The sequence below is a fragment of the Portunus trituberculatus genome, chromosome 41 (genome assembly GCF_017591435.1).
Source record: "Portunus trituberculatus isolate SZX2019 chromosome 41, ASM1759143v1, whole genome shotgun sequence".
NCBI lineage: Eukaryota > Metazoa > Arthropoda > Malacostraca > Decapoda > Portunidae > Portunus > Portunus trituberculatus.
In genome coordinates this window covers 15,688,441-15,708,440 of record NC_059295.1, presented here as the reverse complement: position 1 = coordinate 15,708,440, position 20,000 = coordinate 15,688,441, and the positions used below count along the sequence as shown (strand labels likewise).

Below are 20,000 nucleotides of genomic sequence, written 5' to 3'. Positions count from 1 at the left end.
TTTGCATTTTTATTTTTTTGTATGCTGGATGAATAATATTGAGGGTGGAAGTTTTGGTTACGTTGATGTTTCTGAAGCAGATTATCATTATTGCTATTATTATTATTCCTGTTGTTATTGTTGTTGTTGTTGTTGTTGTTGTTGTTGTTGTTGTTATTATTATTATTATTATTATTATTATTATTATCAATATTACTATTATTATCATTATTATCATTATTATTATTAGTTGTTGTTGTAGAAGTAAAATTTCTTGTTGCTGTTGCTAATGTTTTATCGTCGGCTTTGTTGTTATTATTGTTGTTATTACTGTTATTACTGTTGTTGTATGTTAATACTGCTGCTGCTGCTGCTGCAATGACGATGAATAGTTCTAATTAACTAACTAATCAGTAGCAGCAGCAGCAGCAGCAGTAGTAGTAGTAGTAGTAGTAGTAGTAGTAGTAGTAGTAGTAGTAGTAGTAGTAGTAGTTGCAGCAGCAGCAGCAGCAGCAGCAGCAGCAGCAGCAGCAGCAGCAGTGGTGGTGGTGGTGGTGGTAGTGGTAGTGGTGGTAGTAGTGGTAGTGGTGGTTGCAGCAGCAGCAGCAGCAGTAGCAGCAGCAGTTGCAGCAGCAGCAGCAGCAGCAGCAGCAGCAGCAGCAACAACAACAACAACAACAACAACAACAACAACAACAGCAGCAGCAGCAACAACAGAAGAAGAAGAATAAGAAGAAGACTCAGTAATAGTAGTAGTAGTAGTAGTAGTAGTAGTAGTAGTAGTAGTAGTAGTAAAAGTAGTGGTGGTGGTAGTAGTAGTAGAAGTAATAACAGCAACACCACTAACAACAACGGCAGCAGCAGCAACAGCAGCAGTAGCAGCAGCAGAAGTAGTAGTAGTAGTAGTAGTAGTAGTAGTAGTAGTAGTAGTAGTAGTAGTAGTAGTAGTAGTAGCAGCAGCAGCAGCAGCAGCAGCAGCAGCAGCAGCAGCAGCAGCAGCAGTAGTAGTAGTAGTAGTTGTTGTTGTAGTAGCAGTAGTAGTAGTGGCAGTAGTAGTAACAGGAATAGAAACAGGAACACAGGATCATGAATGATAAACAAGACAAAAAGCGCTAATGAACATTGCAGAGATAATGACCACAACAAACTCTTGCGTGCACAACCACCTCACACAGCATTGCCTCACCGTCACCTACCTCCACTGCTTACGTCAAACTCACTGACGCCTTACTACATTCTGAAACTACATGCATTTTGAAACAAACTGTATATTTTCTTTTTTTGTTCTTTCCATTCAGACTCTATCTCCGCTATCCACGCCACTACCATGTTCAGTACGTCCATTGTGTCGTGCATTGAATGGGAAAGACTCCTCTCACTATCTCCGTTCTGTTTCCATGCTCGCTTCTCGGCTTTCCTCATTTCGCCCTGTATCACTAAGCAGTAGATTCTACAGCAGGTTTGTGACGCTCAGCAGGCCGTGTGTGTGTGTGTGTGTGTGTGTGTGTGTGTATGAGGTGACAAGACACTCATGACTGCTGTGTGTTATCTGCTGGCTCAACCTTAACGGCCGTTAACAATATTCTGTGTCTCTCTTTGTCGTAAACCTTATTCTCCCCACAAAAAACTAACTGTACAAGTATGGTGGCCATATCTATATACCTTGCAGCGTCTCTCTCTCTCTCTCTCTCTCTCTCTCTCTCTCTCTCTCTCTCTCTCTCTCTCTCATCATAGCTCAGGACTTTATTGATAAGGAACACTTCCAAGGTGTCATGGAAACAAATGTCCAAAAAAGAAAAAAAAAATGCTAGAATTACGCAAAATCTATTTGCGAGTATTTCTCAGTAGTCAGTATTATGTAACTTTTGGGTACGTTTGTTCAGGGTCCCAGTTTTGCCCGAGGTGTTTCTTGGTGTCGCCTCGGGGATGTCCAGGCACGCCCTTGGTGCGCTTCTCTTGAGATCAAGAATACCAGGGTGTCCTCCTAACTAACTATAGCTATTATTTCTAAATAAAACAAGATTGGTAGTGGCACCCGAAGATAGGTTGCCAAGTAGCACATATTCTGTTACTTTGGTCGGCAGCTTCCCGAGCCAGGAGCCCCGCCGCCGCGCTGCTGCTGCCACTCACTCAGTGTGCGTTGACTCCCATGGTGATCGGACCACAGGCGCAGTGCAAGATGTTGAATCTAAAAGCTTACTGGTACTTGGTGTAATACGGATTATTCTTGGTGACCACTTTACTGCAGGAGGATATGTTGCAAATAGTGTGTGGAGGCGGCGTGTGAACCTCCCAGGGACTTGCTGTAAGAACAAGAATTGGACGATATCGGTGAGTGGATATGGCAACTTTTGCTCCTGTATGAAATATATATCAGAACGTTGGACTGATTAATATAGTTCTGAAAAGTACCACTAACTCCTTTTCTCAGCGGTATTTTGTGTTGTGGGTGTCTTTGTGTGTTGGTGAGACGGGCCGACACGTGCCTTCCATAGTCTGGCGAGGCGTTAGTGCGATCGCAGATAAACCCATGTCCCTAGGAGGTGCTGCAGAGGTTGGTTGGTGGGGCACGCGGGAGTGTTGTATGACGCAGTGAAACAGGTCTGTTCTTGTACCAGGTATGGCACCTTGTCTGACGGGGAAACAAACCTGAAGTCCCCGCCTCGTGTTGGAAGGCGTCGCGAGGCTCAGGCTGAATACGCAATCCATTCCTAATTAGATAGTCACATGCCCTATTGACGTCGCCGCAAACCATAGATCGAGAATTGCTATGGAATAGTTTCAACCTCACAATATGGAAGAGAATCAGCGAGGATTGGCCCGCACCTCTTTTTCCTTGTAAGCGCTCAGGACAGCGGGATAAGAAGCACTGAAAGTCACACTAAAGATGTATGGCACGATAGTGTAGGGACTAGACTGACTTTTATGGAACTTGCTGAAATGGCAAATACAGAATATTTCTCGAGAGAAAGATACTCCGACGTCATTATAGTGTAGCGCCTATAGGGGGAGAGAAGGCGGCGGGAGGGTCTGAGTGGGCAGCCTTGAGGAGTGGAGAGTGAGGCTGCCTATGGGGAAGATTTCATCTACCTCTGGCAATGCTGCAGCGCCAGAATCTCTAATGTAAGAAAGTGCCACATAAATTGAAAAGAGTTTGACATATCTATACTTCAGGCAGAGCGGCGCATGCGAGCAAAGTAACAAAGGCCAACCTTGAAAACGCCTCTGGTAAAGGTGACACTACCCGGCCGGAGGGAGGAAGAAGATGAGGAGGAAGCATAGGAGGGAGAGGAAGAGGAGAAGCATACGACAACCACGACATTTACTTTAATTTGTCGACTGTATCTCACACTCGCATACCGCTCGTGCTGGTGGGAAGGTGGAGAGACACGTCGAAATGACACATGGACAACAACGAGGTTCTGTGTGCGCTGGGATGCAAAGAAAGTGATGAGGATTACTGCCTCGGAGTGACAGGCTTGTGACGCAGGACAGCTGACGGAGCGACCACACATTAACGGAAACCTTCACACTTCACTCTAAAAGTGATGATACGTATATACAGATAGAGGACCATATTCCGAAACACTTCCACGCCGCACCTCTGCTTCATTCAAAAGCCTCTAGTTGAAATTAAACAAGTTTTGAAGGGCGCTTATGGTTCTAGCGACAGTAACAAGATTCCCACATTATTATCGGGAGAAACACTGGAATAATTATTTGCGTGATCTTTGAAAATAGTCTTAGTGAGAGTAGAGCGTTTTAGAATACCGGCTATACATACATACATACATACATACACTGATTAGTCTGAACGAGGAAAAAGTGCTGTGGCGGAGCGTCAAGAGCCAGGAGGAAGTGGGCGAGTGGGAGTAGGGAGGAGGAGGAGGAGGAGGTGCGAGAGGAAGAGAGGCAAGGTGAGTGGCCGGGATGTCCTCGGTGGCAGCGGCTGGGAGGCATCAGCAGGTCAAGGCAGCCCCTATAACTTTGAGACGGTCCTCCTCCTCCTCCTCCTCCTCCTCCTCCTCCTCCTCCTCCTCCTCCTCCTCCCTCCACATACGGCGACACAACACAAGACTTCCGAGACTGAATTGAATAAGCTTACCACACAAAGGCTGGCGGAGCGTAGAGTCCATTCAGTAATACGTCAAAAGAAAAAAAAAAAAAAAAACGTGTGATCATGCTTTATACAGGTAAGTTATGCAAGTCATTCCTCTCATTTATGACGGCCAGAAATTGCCTCCACTCCTTCATTCCGTGTATGTGTGTGTATGTATGTGTACATGAACATATATAGGGTGCACGCCTCCGTGCTTGCGCTCGGCCAACGAGGATAAAACGTGACGCTCAAACAGACTGGCGTAAAGGGTGAAAATTCGTGAATAAGGAAGCGACTGGCTATTCTTTTAGTACACCAGGTTGTTACCCAGACCAGACGGCGGAAAATTGCTCACGCGTAAGACTTAACGATTTCGCCGCCAAGTACACACCGTCCGTAGCTCGACTGACAGACCGGCGAGTGGTATGAGTGGCGGGGAACGAGGGGTGTGCGTGGTGCGGGCAGCGAGGGACGTCAGGAAGGGGAATGGAATGTTTTCGAGAAGTGTGGTGAGGTGTACAGGTGATTGCAGGTTGCAAGGCGGCGATTGGAGGTGTTCTGGGAGCGGGAAGGGGACTGTGATGGTTTGTGGGACGGTTGGGGTGAGCTGGAATTCAAAAGTACTGAGATTCTTATTTGAATCGCAAGCGGCTAGGAAAGATGAAGGAAAGGCAGGCAGGTGTCCGGACAGGTGAGGTGTTCAGTGCCGACACGTGCAATTACCAGCCATCGAACCAGAAACACATCGTAGCCAAGGCAAGCACGACAGCGGACCGTGACGCACGCCACGCTGTACGCCCTCTGTATTGATAATGCATGGAATGAGTCATTCTGGATTAGCACTTGAATTTATCCTTTGCGAAAAAAATCGAGGCGAGGTGTTGTTGGCGTGGCTGCAGAATACCTTTGTGTGACTGACAGTGCGAACATGTGTTGCGCCTTCCCGCCTTCGTCCCCATCCCCGCTTGGGTTGCAGTAGAGTTTGCGAGCCAGTTTACGACCCTCCCAACCCAACGGCACCCACACCCACAAAAAAAAAAAAAAAAAGAAAAGAAAAGAAAAAGAAAAAGAAAAACTCGTAAAATTTTATAGCCTTGGTTAGTCTGTATTTTTTTTTTAAATCAGTTCCTCCTTGTAGAAGAGTTACCTAAGGACCAAACTCTCGTGCACTGCAGTGCTACGGCACCTCTATTTTGTGGGTGATTTTCTATCATTATTATATTTCTTTTGCGGTTGTTAAATCTCCAAGCATCGGAATGCATGCCACTGGACTCAGGCTGACGAACCATTCCCACTCCGCTCTTCCAGTACAAGCTTTTGCTTCATTTGCTGACGAGAATCCTTGCCAGTCCCGACCCAGGATTCTGAGTTGGCTGCTACTCTTATCCTTGCGGTGAGCATCATCATCGGGTCCTTCTCACACAAAGGGCCGGACGTCTTTTCCTCCTAGATACAAGCGCTGTTACTTTCCAACGAGGTTGGAACATCATTGTATTAACGTTAGTGCCTCGTGCCGCCTCGGCTCGGGGTGGGGAAGGATACAGGGACCGTAGTAATGAGGGGAAGAGGTATACAACTGAGGTTGGGCGGAGCACTACCACCACAACAGCTAAGGGCGGAAAGGCGGTAGTATGCGCGAATGGTGGTGGTGCTGATGGTGGTGTTGGGCGTGCAGTGGTGTTAGTGCTCTGAAACGACCATTAGCAGTCGTGGCGGTGGGAATGATGGAGGAGAGTGTGGTGTGGCTGGGCGGGTGGTGGTGTAGTGCAGGTGTAGGGGCGTGGCGGGGCTGGGCACAGACTGTCACCTGTCAGCTCGGCCGTCCTCAGGGCAGCGCTCTCTGGGCCTATATATACACTGGGCGAGGAGAGGGGCCGCCAGAAGGTCACGTACCCGCCTTAAAGGTTCACTTCTGTCGAGGACAAGTGCCTTTCGTGACTGGTAACCCGCCGGCACCTCCCAGCAGGAGGGGCGCCGCACACACATGTGTCCTGATTTATCACTGGCTGACGGATATTCTCCCAACCGCAATTTGTACCAATGAGGTAAAAGTATACGTTGGTTGGTCGAGGTGTGTGGGCTGAGTGAGCGGGAGGAAGGGCCCTGCCACAGCGTCAGCACGTACGGTGGTGGAGGTGGTGCAGGACGAGACGGCCGTGCTGAGTGCGGTGGCCGTACCCACGGTCTTCTCTGTAGACCGTGGCCGTACCCAAGTCGAGACTCACACGCAACTCTGCGCTACTATCTTTGGCGCAGTGCTGCTGCATTCTTTGTTACAATGGTAGAGGGCGAGCCTCCGCGGAGGACCACCGAGGGGAGGACGTGGATGGCATCCTTCTAATTAAGACTGACACGGTACCGAAAAGATGCTGTTGCTTGTGTCCTCTGCATCCCCCGACCAGCAGCAGGCGGGTGTGCAGTCCCTGGTCACCTGCAGCAGATGTCCAGGACGCGCAGCAATACGGACAGGCGCTTACGATGCCTGGTAACGCTGCTGTGTCAGGCTGCAGGCGTGTACCCGCTGACCCCGCTGACTGACCCTCATGCAGCCTAGTCACTTTAACTCCCTCCCACTGCCACCACCCACCCACCCACCCACCCACCCACCCACACGCACGCTCGCTCCCTCGCTGGCTTGCTTAGCTGCGTGCCACTTTACTGAGAAGCAGAGGTCGATGGGTGGAACTTGTGTGCGAGAAATAATGTCTGTTCCGGAGATGACAGAAGGAAATGTGATGTTTTTTGATGGATTTCTTTTCCTTGAAGACCAGCTGGAGTATTCCTGCAGCTGGCTCGGCACCACCAGGATTCAGGTTCTGGTGGGACGAGATCGATGACGAATCCGAAAAGAGGAAGAGTTCACCAGTCGTCCTCTGTGACTCCTGGCTCGTTCCCCGGGACCTTTCTGGCTCCAGGGAGGAAAGCGGAGGGTCGTGAAATGGCGTGTTCTTCTTCGCTCCGGCAGATAATGCCGTTCACAGGAAGCAAGTGAATAGAATCGTTGTGGGATGACGAGAAGATTAAGGATGTGGAATAAGAGAAAGGAAAAGAAGATTTATATATGAATAAAATGAGTCATTTGCTATACCCAAGATAACAGTTCATGTTCCCCAAGTCCTCAGACCCTGCTTCACCCTCTCCCCCCACTCCCTCCAACCTCACGTCCCCATCACCGCCATCCTCATTAAGATTTATTACTTTCCGTTTAACTCCGTCACGTCCCTTGTTGCTCTAGTCCGTCCCGTTCGCCGCCCGCCCCACTCTGCCTCAATCCATTTCTCATTCTACAAATCACCGCCCTTGATCACCCCCTCGCCGGCCACCACCTGCCCTCCGCGACCACGCCTCGCGCCCGCTCCCTCCTGCGGCTGGCGGAGACTCCTGTGTACTTCCCTACCGCCCTTCATGTGCTTTAAGAGAACGGGGACTGCCGGAGTATTGACCAATCGTCGCATTGAAACGTGTAGTTGTGGGGCTGATTTAGGAGGCTTCAAGGCGGAAGCGCGGAACGGAAGCACCAGACTATTGATTATGTGCAAGCGCGCGCACGCATGTACATATGTCTGTGTGTATGTGTATGTATGCGTGTGTGCCTGATGCGTGCATGCAATTGTAGGGGTGGAGTGACCTGCCACTCAGCCGGTGACGTGGCAACGCCGGAGGTGCATGCGGGGTGAGCCAGTCCACAGCAGGTGCACGTCAGCTTAAAGTTACACTACGAGTAGAAAGCCTTTGATAAAGTGGCTGCGGTTCCATGGCAGCCGGCGGCCACGCTGCGGCTACGCAACCCACGGCGCTGCGGCAGACACAGGCAGGTGAGGTAGGACCGTGGCGAGCCCTTGTTGCCGTGGAGGAGAGGGGGGAGGAGGCGGAGACGACGGAACGCGCGCCTTATTGATCCAAGCAGTCTTAAGCGCGCACACACACACACACACACACACACACACACACACACACACACACACATGTAGAGGGGTGGGAGAGGAGCGGCCCCGCGTAGGTGCTGCGTAAGAGAAACACCCTGAATGCAGGCACACGTAATACCGTTGCGGCCCTGCGTGTGTTGCCTACCGCCACCACCACCACCACCAGCGCGGCCCTCCGTCGAGCACCCGCATACAGAGGCGCAGGTAGGGAAGGGAAGGGAAGGGGTCCTGTCTGCCAGCCTGTCTTCCCTCCCTCCCACAGTGGCTCCCTATCTCTCTTCCTCTCCCCGCCGCGTTGAGAAGGAGCGCATACAATGAAAGGAAAGGGACTGCCAGGCTCAGATGTATGTATATGTGTGTGTGTGTGTGTGTGTGCCATTATGTATAGTGTCCTTCCACGCACTACAAGACATGCTGATGGCAACTGTGTGTGTGTGTGTGTGTGTGGGAGAGGTAGCAGTGTGTATGTGTGCGTGCAGTACGTTCTCGTAAAACCTCCGCAACCAGCCAACCAGCGGCTTTTCTCTGTGTAAGAAGTGTAGAAACCCTTGAAGGTTTTAGTGTGCGGCATTGGGTGTGGTGGTGGTGGTGGTGACGGCGGTGAGTACGTAGGTAGATGGGTTGGGGCTGGTCTGGGCTGGGAAGAGAGAGAGAGAGAGAGAGAGAGAGAGAGAAGAGAGGAGAGCCTGGGGAGGGGAGGAGGACAAGGAGTGAGAGAAAAGGAGAGAGAGAGGGAGAGGGTGGCTGGGTGGCAGGGAGGGAGGGAGAAGTATAGATCGTGACTACACAATGGAGGGTAGAAGGTCCGTGACTCAGGAAAAACAGCATCATCCCACGAAACTTGACTCACTCCCTGGGATTACGTGACATACACTTCTTCACTCATTCTGGTATTGACTCATTCCTCCTCAAGCCGCCCTCCCTTGTTCTGTCACTCCCGGTACTGTTTCTCATTCTCCTACAACTGCTACGCCTCCTACCTCCTACTCTCCTTTCCATCCTCCTCCTCCTTTCTACAACCACCTCTTATATATTTCCATGCTCTTTTTTTCCAACGCTCCTTTGTTTACACTCTACTCTCCTATGCTACCACTACAGATACCACATGTTCTCTCTCATTTCCATTTTCTCTTTCCACGCTCCTTTCCGCTTTCTTCTCTCTCTCTCTCTCTCTCTCTCTCTCTCTCTCTGTCCTCCTTTTGGCCTTTCACTATCCTATGTAAGGGCCAAGAGGTATGATGATGCTCTTCTTTTCTGTGGTTCTTTGTGTTTCTCTTCCTCTTCCACCACCTCCTCCTCTTTCTCTTCTTATAAAAGTCTCCTTCCACTTAACTGCTATCTCGTTCTACACTCTCTTACCCACATTCCTCCCTCTCCACCTCTCTCTCCTCCTCCTCCTCCTCATCCTCGTCCTTCTCCTCCTCCTCCTCCTCCTCCTCCTCCTCCTCCTCTGCTCTTTCCAATATCTTTTAGTCGCACTTTCATGTTCTCTTCTTATACGCTGCTTTATACACACATCCTCCTCCTCCTCCTCCTCCTCCTCCTCCTCCTCCTCCTCCTCCTCCTCCTCCTCCTCCTCCTCTCCTTCAAGTATCTCTCGCACACATTTTCCTGCTCCATTTTCTTCGTCCCTGTAGTCACATTACTTTGACTTCTAACATGTGGATCGTCTCTCTCTCTCTCTCTCTCTCTCTCTCTCTCTCTCTCTCTCTCTCTTGTTTCATTCTTTTTTTTAATTAAGTTTCTACATTGTGGTTGTATCTGGTATCGTCATCACCGTCACTGGTCATCATCCAATAAACTGTGATAATCTATAAAGTCATCGTTATTAAATCTTCGTAAAATATGAGATAGGTATTACTGGAATGCATTGTTATTGTTATTATTATTATTTTTTTACTTTATTTTTTTTTTAGAAATATACTCTAAGAACATATTATCATTATATTGTAGCGAACAAAAAGAAATTATAAACCGATGAAGAATCAATAGTGGTATACGTATATACATATATACATACGTACATCATACACACGTGAGGTGCTGAAGTGAGCTTCTTATAGGAGAGACGTGAGGAAATTACAATGTGCTAAGAAATTAGACACAAAATATAGGAATTAGTAAAACTGACCTCCCCTTCATCTTGTTCCTTGCAGTACACACACACACACACACACACACACACACACACACACACACACACACACACACACACACACACACACACACACACACACACACACACACACACACACACACACACTTAATGGGGACACTTATACGAAAAAATAGGAAGGAAAAGTCACATTTTCATAAATCCTTTATTGAATAGTGATAGTGCTCCATCAGCTGAGTCCGTGTGTGTGTGTGTGTGTGTGTGTGTGTGTGTGTGTGGAGAGAGAGAGAGAGAGAGAGAGAGAGAGAGAGAGAGAGAGAGAGAGAGAGAGAGAGAGCATTTAAATTCCTTGGCTGTTCCATTTCAGTAACCCGAAACGATGTTATGGAGCAAAAATTAAACAGCAGGTACTAAAAGGTTAGAACTACGCCATCAGTCATTTTTTCCTGTCACAAATGTCGTTCGAAAGTGCTCTCTCTCTCTCTCTCTCTCTCTCTCTCTCTCTCTCTCTCTCTCTCTCTCTCTCTCTCTCTCTCTCTCTCTCTCTCCGCTGCACCGTAACATTTTATTAAGCCTGAAGGGAAGCTGTATCAGTCAAGGCTTTAGATCCTCGGATATTTGTTAGAAATGTGTTTAATTCCGTACAAGTATTTTAGGAGTGTTTACTGCAGGGAATCCCGTGCGATGTCTCCGTCAAGTGTCGATGCTTTCAAAGACACTCGTCATAAAAGTACTGGAGACGGTTCCCTGAAATTAATTAACAGCAAATATTTGCACCAAGGTATCTAATGAATACATACCAGAGGCAGTTTAAGAAAGCTCTCTACATCAAAGCACAGCGCCGCGGAAGAAGAAGAGAAAGAAGAGACATACTATTTATGGTAGGTTTTCGCTCGCATAATACATTGTTTTACTATCACTGCGAATACGGTTTCTTCTGGGTGGAAAAATAAGAAAAAAAAAATCTAATTCTCTCATCACCAAGAGAGAGAGAGAGAGAGAGAGAGAGAGAGAGAGAGAGAGCAGCAGCAGCAGCAGCAGCATGTCAATTTTACTTGCGGTGCGAATACTCTTACCCTTGGTAGGAAAAATATATAGCTGAAAATAACAGTAATTCTCTCATCATTAACACCGCCAGGGTCAGGCGGGGCAACCAGCAAAAGTACACGTATTGCAGCCGCTTCTCCTGCACCATTATAATTATTACCACAACGAAAGGAATGTGTGTGTGAGAGAGAAGGAAAAAAAAATGAAGGGAGGTGATTAGCGGTACATAGAATTCGTTTTCAGCTTCCCTGTGTAGCTGAAAACTATTATTATTATTACCCCAAGTGAACAGAGAGGCGGCGGCGGCGGCAGCGGTGACGGCGGTGAGGAGAGGTTCAGTGACCCGTAAGATATAAGCGTGCGGGCAAGGTAAGGAGCGGGAGGGTTGATCGAGTACCTTTGATCACCTGAAACTCGTGTCCGCCAGCTCTCCGCCCTATTGAACACGCTGAAGGTCAAGTGTTCGGTGACAAAAAGTGGCTTCTTCTCGCCGGCACCATTACCTCTATCACCTCGCCTCGCCTCGCCTCGCCTCCACGCAACACAACATAACTTGGGGTCTTGCGTGTGTGTGTGTGTGTGTGTGTGTGTGTGTGTGTGTGTGTGTGTGTGTGTGTGTGTGTGTGTGAACGAGAACACTAGCGTATATACTGTACAGGAGCCTCACAATACTGAGAGCACCACACCACACTTCACCACTTCACTTTACGTCACAACATCACTCTTCACTTCACTGCACGCACTAGGCAACGTACCGCGCGACCTTTCACTGCACTTGGCCGTATCATCGCCCTCTATACCACACACACACACACACACACACACACACACACACACACACACACACACACACACACACACACACACACACATGAAACCTTTTAGAAGAGTTGAATATTCATCTTAGTATCAAACGTACGTGAAACCAAACTGTAAAAGAAAAGTCATGTAAGCAACTCGTAAAATGATAAGAAAAAAAAAAAAAACAACAACATAGCGTAACCGAAAAAAAAAGGAAATACATAAAGAAAAAGAAAAAGTAAGATGGAAACGAGTCACCAAGAAAAAACAAACGTACTCAATGAAAAAAAAAGAAAAAAAAAGAAGACAAAATAAATGAGCACATGGAGAGTGATCATATGTATCCATCTCTTTTTGGCTGACAGAAACACGCTAGCAGAGTGAAATTCCCGTCAGGAGTCGTTCCGTGGGCACCCATTCCCCATGAGGTACCGTTAGGGGTGAAGGGAAGAGGCACCACCACTTCCACCACCACTACCATCACCACCACCTTGAGGAGGAAGGAGCCACGCCACAAGACCGCTGCACTATCACTCTTGACGCTCTTCTCTGTGTCTTTAGCTCAGTTATCTTCCCCCGCGACATATGGTTTGGTTGCTGCGGTGCCAAAATTCTTGCAATCAATCTGTTTCCTTCCTTCCTTCTGTCTCCTCCATTGTTGCTTCGCGTTGTAAACTGTCGCAAAAAGATTTCCACCTTTTAACCAGCACATCAACGCTCTCTCCTCTTTATTTTATCTACTGCATCCTCTACTTAAAAATCTTGCGTCTATATTCGTGATTCTTAGAAAAGGAAAGAGAAGGAAAAATATTGATTTGTGTTGTAAATTCTTGAAAAAAAAAGACTTTTACCTAAAATATCAACGGTCTTTTCAGTATCTGCATCCTTAGCTTAAAATTCTTGCGTTTATGTTATTGATAGAAAAAAAAAGAAAAGAAAAGAAAAGAAAGAAGGAAAATTACTGATCTGTGTTTCATGTAAAATGTCGCAAAAGAAAATAAAAAGTGTTTTAAGCAGCACAGTGAAGTTCTATATATTCATTCCATCCCAAAGCTTAAATATCTCGTTTCCGTCTATGCTCTTGAAAGAAAAAAGAAGAAAACTCTACCTTTCCGCGTCACGATGTGTCTCGAACCTCCAAACCCGATCAGAAATACGGTCTTGTTCGCTTCATTCGTTGTATCTTTCAGATTCAATCATTCTTTTATACTTTTAGTCGAAAAAGAGAATTGAAATATGTTTTTTCTATCCTGTGTTTTGAAATGCTGATAAACCCCCTGGCCGCCGTGGTACAGTGGAACCATGCGTGCTTTGGGGTCCGAGGGGTCTCCAAGCGTACGGGTTCGAATCCTGTCCACGGTCCGAATGTAGGTTGGGCTTCCTCACTCGGGGCAAGGGTTTCCTAGCGGGTGGGCTTTGAGATAGGAGGTACCCAAAAGAGTATCCCCTTTAGCCCATAAATTCCCGTGAAAAGCCCACATGGTATAAATAAAAAAAAAAAACATCTAAGCTAACACTATTGTGAGCTCCATTGTCTCTCGTCTACATTGCGTTTTGAGTGAGAGAGGAAAAGTTATCTAAAAATGGCCTCTTCTGTTGCTTCGCGCTGGGAAATGCAAGAAGACTTTGTGTTCCCGCACGCTAGCACTATTCTCCACTTTATTGACTGCATCTGCTCCTCATTTGTCTTCCTTCCGCCTGCATCACTGACTGGAAGGAAGAAAAAACTGTCCCTTAAAGTTGCCCTTCTGTTGCCTTGTGTTGTGAAGTGCCTGGGAATGTTCTCCGAGTACCTCAGCGCCACCTCTCCGCCAGCCACTCAGACAGGGTTCATGGAGGAGGGCACATCAGCACCAACCGCTGAGTAAAGGACACCAGCTGTTCTTCTCCCAGCCAGCATTAAATGAATATCAGCAGTTCACCTTCATATCTGGACCTTGTCGTCACACTTTCAGAATGCCATAAGGATGCAAGAGACTCTGAGCATAATAAATTGATGCCTCTCTCCATCCCATGTTCAATTTGATCTTATCGTCCTCAGCGCTCTCGTTCACCGAATGTTGGACGTGACATAGTGAGTTTGGCGTTCGCGTGTTCTAGTTGTGGAGCGGCAGGAGTGGTGGGTGAGCGAGCCACTTGTCAAGGGTGTGGAGAGGCGCTCGAGAGGAAGCTTGGAGGAGAAGAGTCCGTAGCAAGAGACTTGTAGGGTGCAACGCTCAGTACTTTTGGCTTTAGGAGAGTGCGTGGAGGGGGTGTGGGTGTAGATTGTGGACAGGACCTGAAGAAACCATTCTTTGTCTGTCTTAACGAAGAGAAACTTATTGCCAGAGGTTAGATTTACTCTGCGGCAGCTCTTTTTATAGTCCGCTATCAGGTCGGATTGTGCTGTGTCGCCATACCTTACAAAGGGTACAGAGAACCCTGACGAAACTGATCCCGCGTATCAGTAACTTCCCTCGTCAAGATAGATTACGGAAGCGGTTCTCGAGGAGAGGCCCGGCAAGATATAGGTCTCCAGGTAACCGAAATGAGGACGTCAAGTCAGAGAGGTGGGCCCCGTCCGTAGTGAGATGCATGAGTTCGCAATTAATTTCAATGGCGTCAACATGAATGGCTGGTAGTAAATCCCTTTCACAAATTAGGAAACGCCTCTTCATGTTGAGTAGCGGAGGATCCCGAATCGAGGGTTCACTGATCGTATTAACGCCAAGATTTAGTATTGATTGAGCAAATACGTGGGAGGATCAAGTGGACTGACACGAGGAGAGAGAGAGAGAGAGAGAGAGAGAGAGAGAGAGAGAGAGAGAGAGAGAGAGAGAGAGAGAGAGAGATTGGAACATGTGAGTGAAGTAATCGATGTGGGAGAAAAGGAGCGACGCACATTCTTGGACAAGTTGAGTGCAAATGAACGCCGCAGCTGCTGCTTCTGCTGCCGTTGGCCTTCTTCCCTTCCTCCTCCTCCTCGTCCTCCTATCTCGCCCCTAATCTTATCATCTCCCTATCCTATACATAGGCATGAGTCTGCACTATCACCAACACCACCACCAGCCACGCCACATTTCGAAGACCATAAACGAAAGGCAACGAGTTAAAGTGAGTGGTAGAATCTTCTCGTCTCCCTTGCTCGCAGCTCCTCGACTCCCCTGCATTTCACGGCATCCTGCTCTTCACCCCGAGGCCATAAGAGAGCAGCAAGTGTTGGCCCTCTTTTGTCTTTCTTGTCTTGGGCTACTGATGGGAAGATTGGTTTGCTTGCTTTCTCTCTCTCTCTCTCTCTCTCTCTCTCTCTCTCTCTCTCTCTCTCTCTCTCTCTCTCTCTCTCTCTCTCTCTCTCTCTCTCTCTCTCTCTCTCTCTCTCTCTCTCTCTCTCTCTCTCTCTCTCTCTCTCTCTCTCTCTCGTGTTATCGTCAGTGTATGTTGGGAACTTTCGCAACAAACGCAGGGCAGTCGTGTTATTATCGCGTTGAATCATGATGCGGTGGTTTGTGGTGGCGAGCTTGTGAATTATCTGCAATGGGAAGGCTTTGTAACTGACACACGCACGCTTTCTCTTATTCTGTGTTGCCTGCTTGTGTGTGTGTGTGTGTGTGTGTGTGTGTGTGTGTGTGTGTGTGTGTGTGTGTGTGTGTGTGTGTGTGTGTGTGTGTGTGTGTGTGTGTGTGTGTGTGTGTGTGTGTGTGTGTGTGTGTTTATATTCTCTCTCTCTCTCTCTCTCTCTCTCTCTCTCTCTCTCTCTCTCTCTCTCTCTCTCTCTCTCTCTCTCTCTCTCTCTCTCTCTCTCTCTCTCTCTCTCTCTCTCTCTCTCTCTCTCTCTCTCTCTCTCTCTCTCTCTGCAGTATTGATCCTTTCTTCACTCATTTACATTCTCTTCATGTTCATTTAATTATTCTCTTCCCTATTCTAATCACTTCCTCTACTATTCTCCCCTTTCCTTTCTCTCTCTCTCTCTCTCTCTCTCTCTCTCTCTCTCTCTCTCTCTCTCTCGCCACGGGAACAAAAACAAAGTATACCATTACATTAAGATTTCACTGAGCTCCGTTTCCAATACCTGTCTCGCTTACTTCTGGTCCTCACACCTCCCTCAAGGATACAGCTAACCCACTACTACGATACGAGTCTAGTCTTCCCTTACTTGACAAGCTTGACTGGACTGGCAACATTCAGACCGGAGAGAAGAAACTCGAGTCGTTCCCTTTACCATAGACCAATACCTATGGCTTGAACTTATCGAGACAAAAAATCTAAAAATGTGGGAGATTGATATCCTGTCCTTTGTAAGTTACGACATGTGCAAGAATGAGGTTATGCTTTGTTCATACTATTCCCGTCTTGTTTTCCTTTATTGTTGTTGGTTATTAAGCGTGGAAGAATGATAGTAGACTTTGCGTATGTTATATCCAGATTGTTGTATTTCCTTTGTTGTAACTTCAGAAATGCGTTAGGTAGAAATGATTATGGTATTAAGAGGAGCTTGTTTACTATTTTTTTTTTTTTTTTATCTGAAGCAGAAATTGTAACTATGCTTTTAATTTTCTTGCTTAAAATTCGAATATTTGAGGAAGAAAGATATAGGAAAGAACAATCATGAATCTAAGCACTACTTTTCATTTCCTTGCTCAAAATAAAAGAAAAAAAAAAATTGAGTACAGGAGGTAAAAGTTATAGAAAATGGAACTATATACTGGAACATACTAACTTTTAAAATTTCATTCATTATTTACGGTGTTGGTAATTGTTTAATATTACAGTGAAAGTTAACCAGCGTCCTCATTCTTACGAAAAACCAAAGAAGTATAATAGGGAATTGTGATGCAAAAAGAGGACTTACCAGAATAGAAAAGCTACCCTAACCTTTACTATTCTCACTGTAAACCTCGTATGATACACCAAGGAGTGCAAAAAGAACTTAGGGAGTACGTTAGTGAGTTGGTCAGCTTTTTAAAAATCACACACTACCCAGTCTGTTTACATGTTATTGTTATTAAGCTGACAAGACGAAGATAAGATATAGGAACGGATATTTGTTTGCAAAAAGAACTAGGGAGTACGTTAGTGAGTTGGTCAGCTTTTTAAAAATCACACATTACCCAGTCTGTTTACATGTTATTGTTATTAAGCTGACAAGACGAAGATAAGATATAGGAACGGATATTTGCCAGCATTATAACTAGTCTTTTCCTTTAGTATATATATATATATATATATATATATATATATATATATATATATATATATATATATATATATATATATATATATAAGAGATAAACAATGCAAAGAGAAATGAAGCGAAAAGAAAAGAAGTTAATGATTAAAGCAGAGGAGGATAGATTGATATAAATAATTATGATAATGCAAGACAAAGAAAACATGAAAGGGAGAACAGTTTGCTAGCCTTGAAAACTAACTAACCAACTTTTTTTTTCCATTCCTACTAAAATAATAAACTAGAACTGAATAAACTGGATACAGCAAAGACAATAATTCCGTGGCGGTGTATATATGTACTGTTCGTAAGACCTATTACACCATTACACACTCCAATCCCAGAGGAGGAGATGGTGGGAAGGAATAAGGGGAGGAAGAAGACGAAGAACAGTGTCATCGCGTGTGTATAGAGAGAAAATTGCAGCACTTATACTGATGTTCCTAGAAATGATTATAACTTGGAAATTTTGAAAAGAGGTACATACATCACTGAAGAAAAGAAAAAAAACAGAAATAAAACGTTATCTGTAAATCGGTTCCCAAGACAATAAGGGAGGCACAAGAACACAGCATAAGGAAGGAAACGACGAAACACCACTGAGCGCATTTTGAAATCCACGAAGCTATGATAGAAATTAGAGTAGACTGTAGGCGATGGTGGTGAGCTGAGCAGGTGTGTGTGTGTGTGTGTGGAGGTGGGGAAGGAGAGTTAGTGCAAGTGTGTGTGTGTGTGTGTGTGTGTGTGTGTGTGGAGGTGGGGGAAGGGAGGTTAGTGCAAGTGTGTGTGTGTGTGTGTGTGTGTGTGGAGGTGGGGGAAGGGAGAGGTAGTGCAAGTGTGTGTGTGTGTGTGTGTTTCACTGTTTGATCTGCTGCAGTCTCTGACGAGACAGCCAGACGTTACCCTACGGAACGAGCTCAGAGCTCATTATTTCCGATCTTCGGATAGGCCTGAGACCAGGCACACACCACACACCGGGACAACAAGGTCACAACTCCTCGATTTACATCCCGTACCTACTCACTGCTAGGTGAACAGGGGCTACACGTGAAAGGAGACACACCCAAATATCTCCACCCGGCCGGGGAATCGAACCCCGGTCCTGTGGCTTGTGAAGCCAGCGCTCTAACCACTGAGCTACCGGGCGTGTGTGTGTGTGTGTGTGTGTGGTAATCACATCCATGAATCCTTTAAAGTGACGTGGGTTACTGGGTTCCCACGTTGCAGGAATTTGGGCCGAACACCTTCAGTGAACCAAAATGACGCTCGAGAATGCCACGTAATGCATGTAAATCCCTCTGCTCTCTCTCTCTCTCTCTCTCTCTCTCTCTCTCTCTCTCTCTCTCTCTCTCTCTCTCTCTCTCTCGTCCCCGTATACCATCCCGCTGCTTCCCAAACCTGTTCTGAACGGTACAGGTCCCAAGCATAGAGTATATACTGTAGCTACACTGCTCCGTACCCCTCAACTCAACACGCCCGTGGTATTAGTACACGAATGTATTGCTCACCTAAAGTGCTCTTCTCATTATGGGTCTTGGAGGTGTGTGTGTGTGTGTGTGAAAGTCCGTACGTAGGTAGGTGTTTACTTAAATATTCGGTGTATTTTTTTTTCTCTCTCTTTTGAGTTTGTCTATTTGTTTTATTTATTTACTTATTTTTTTCGAGACGAGTGTTACGTGTGTGTTCTCTTCAGTATCATTATTATTATCACTATTGGCGGGAAAGTCAATATTTCAAGGTGTGTTGAATACTGCCACTGATTTTTTTTCTAGGCAAGATTGTGACAAGTATAGTTTATATTTACTATAATCATTATCATCACTATTATTAACTTCAACAAAACTACTATCATCATTGTCGTGGGGAGAGAGTTCAGTCTTCAGAGAGAGAGAGAGAGAGAGAGAGAGAGAGAGAGAGAGAGAGAGAGAGAGAGAGAGAGAGAGGAGCAAGGAATATTAGAGAAAGGTCAGTAGGTGCAGTGAGCCATGCTATAAAGCTGACATGCACGCGTGAGTGTGTACCTGGTGACCTGCACGCTACAGCACGGCACCTTGCTACCGCTGGCTCCTCACCGCCCACTCTGCGTACTGCTGAGACGAGTGCCTGCTGGGGAGGAACGCGAAGACAAAGGGAATGAGGGAAAGGTGGAATAGAGAAGTGTGGTGTCCAATGAGGTGAGGAAAGCAGGTGGAAGATGGAGTGAAATATAATTGTCGTAGAATGAGGAAGTTGTAAACGCATTCGAATATAGTGCCTAGCGGAGTGAGGGAGGCGAATGGTAGACGCAGTGAAGAATTACAAATTTATGAGTTCCAGCATCGCAAATTCCAGCGTATTTCATAATTACACGGGTTAGTTGGACGGAAAACTCATGCGTAGTAATGAGAAGTGTTTGGTATTAAGTTGCTTTCATAGTGAATGAAATGCGCTGGATAGTGGGAACAAAAACGAAGAAAAAAGAAAGTTCCATTGAGGTGCCAGTCCCTAAAGAGCCATAAAGTAGAATCAATATTATGTTTGTAGGAGTCAGTCGAATGGAAAATGATATAAAGACTGCTGAGAGTGTTCGGTAGAGGCAGTGTTGTAAAAGCCACGCTGAATGCCATGTATGTGAGTGGAGCGGAGATTGAGTTACGGACTAATGAAGCGTTTTAAATGAAGCAGTGTCACAGAGTCCAGTGAATGTCATGTTTTATAAAAGGAAATCGAGTGGAAATTAGTGTAGGATTAATGAACTGCGTCACATCGAGCTGCGTCACAGAGTTCAATGAATTCCATGCGTATTAATCAAGTGGAAATTAATTTATGGACTAATGAAATCTTTTT

At 46.3% G+C, this 20,000-nt stretch overlaps 2 protein-coding genes across 2 annotated transcripts in view; both read left to right on the top strand.

Annotated features, from left to right (window-relative positions):
- LOC123516676 (uncharacterized protein DDB_G0271670-like) overlaps positions 1-2,575 on the top strand; it is a 2,737-nt gene extending 162 nt beyond the window's left edge. Inside the window, exons 2-5 of the mRNA XM_045276279.1 lie at positions 397-991; positions 1,278-1,438; positions 2,064-2,310; positions 2,411-2,575. Coding sequence (XP_045132214.1) covers positions 397-991; positions 1,278-1,438; positions 2,064-2,310; positions 2,411-2,575 — 1,168 coding nt within the window. The remainder of the gene's footprint in view (positions 1-396; positions 992-1,277; positions 1,439-2,063; positions 2,311-2,410) is intronic.
- Positions 2,075-20,000, top strand: part of LOC123517080 (thyroid hormone receptor beta-like) — a 48,513-nt gene continuing 30,587 nt past the window's right edge. Inside the window, 1 exon segment of the mRNA XM_045276942.1 lies at positions 2,075-2,310. The gene's annotated coding sequence lies outside the window, so the exon portion shown is untranslated.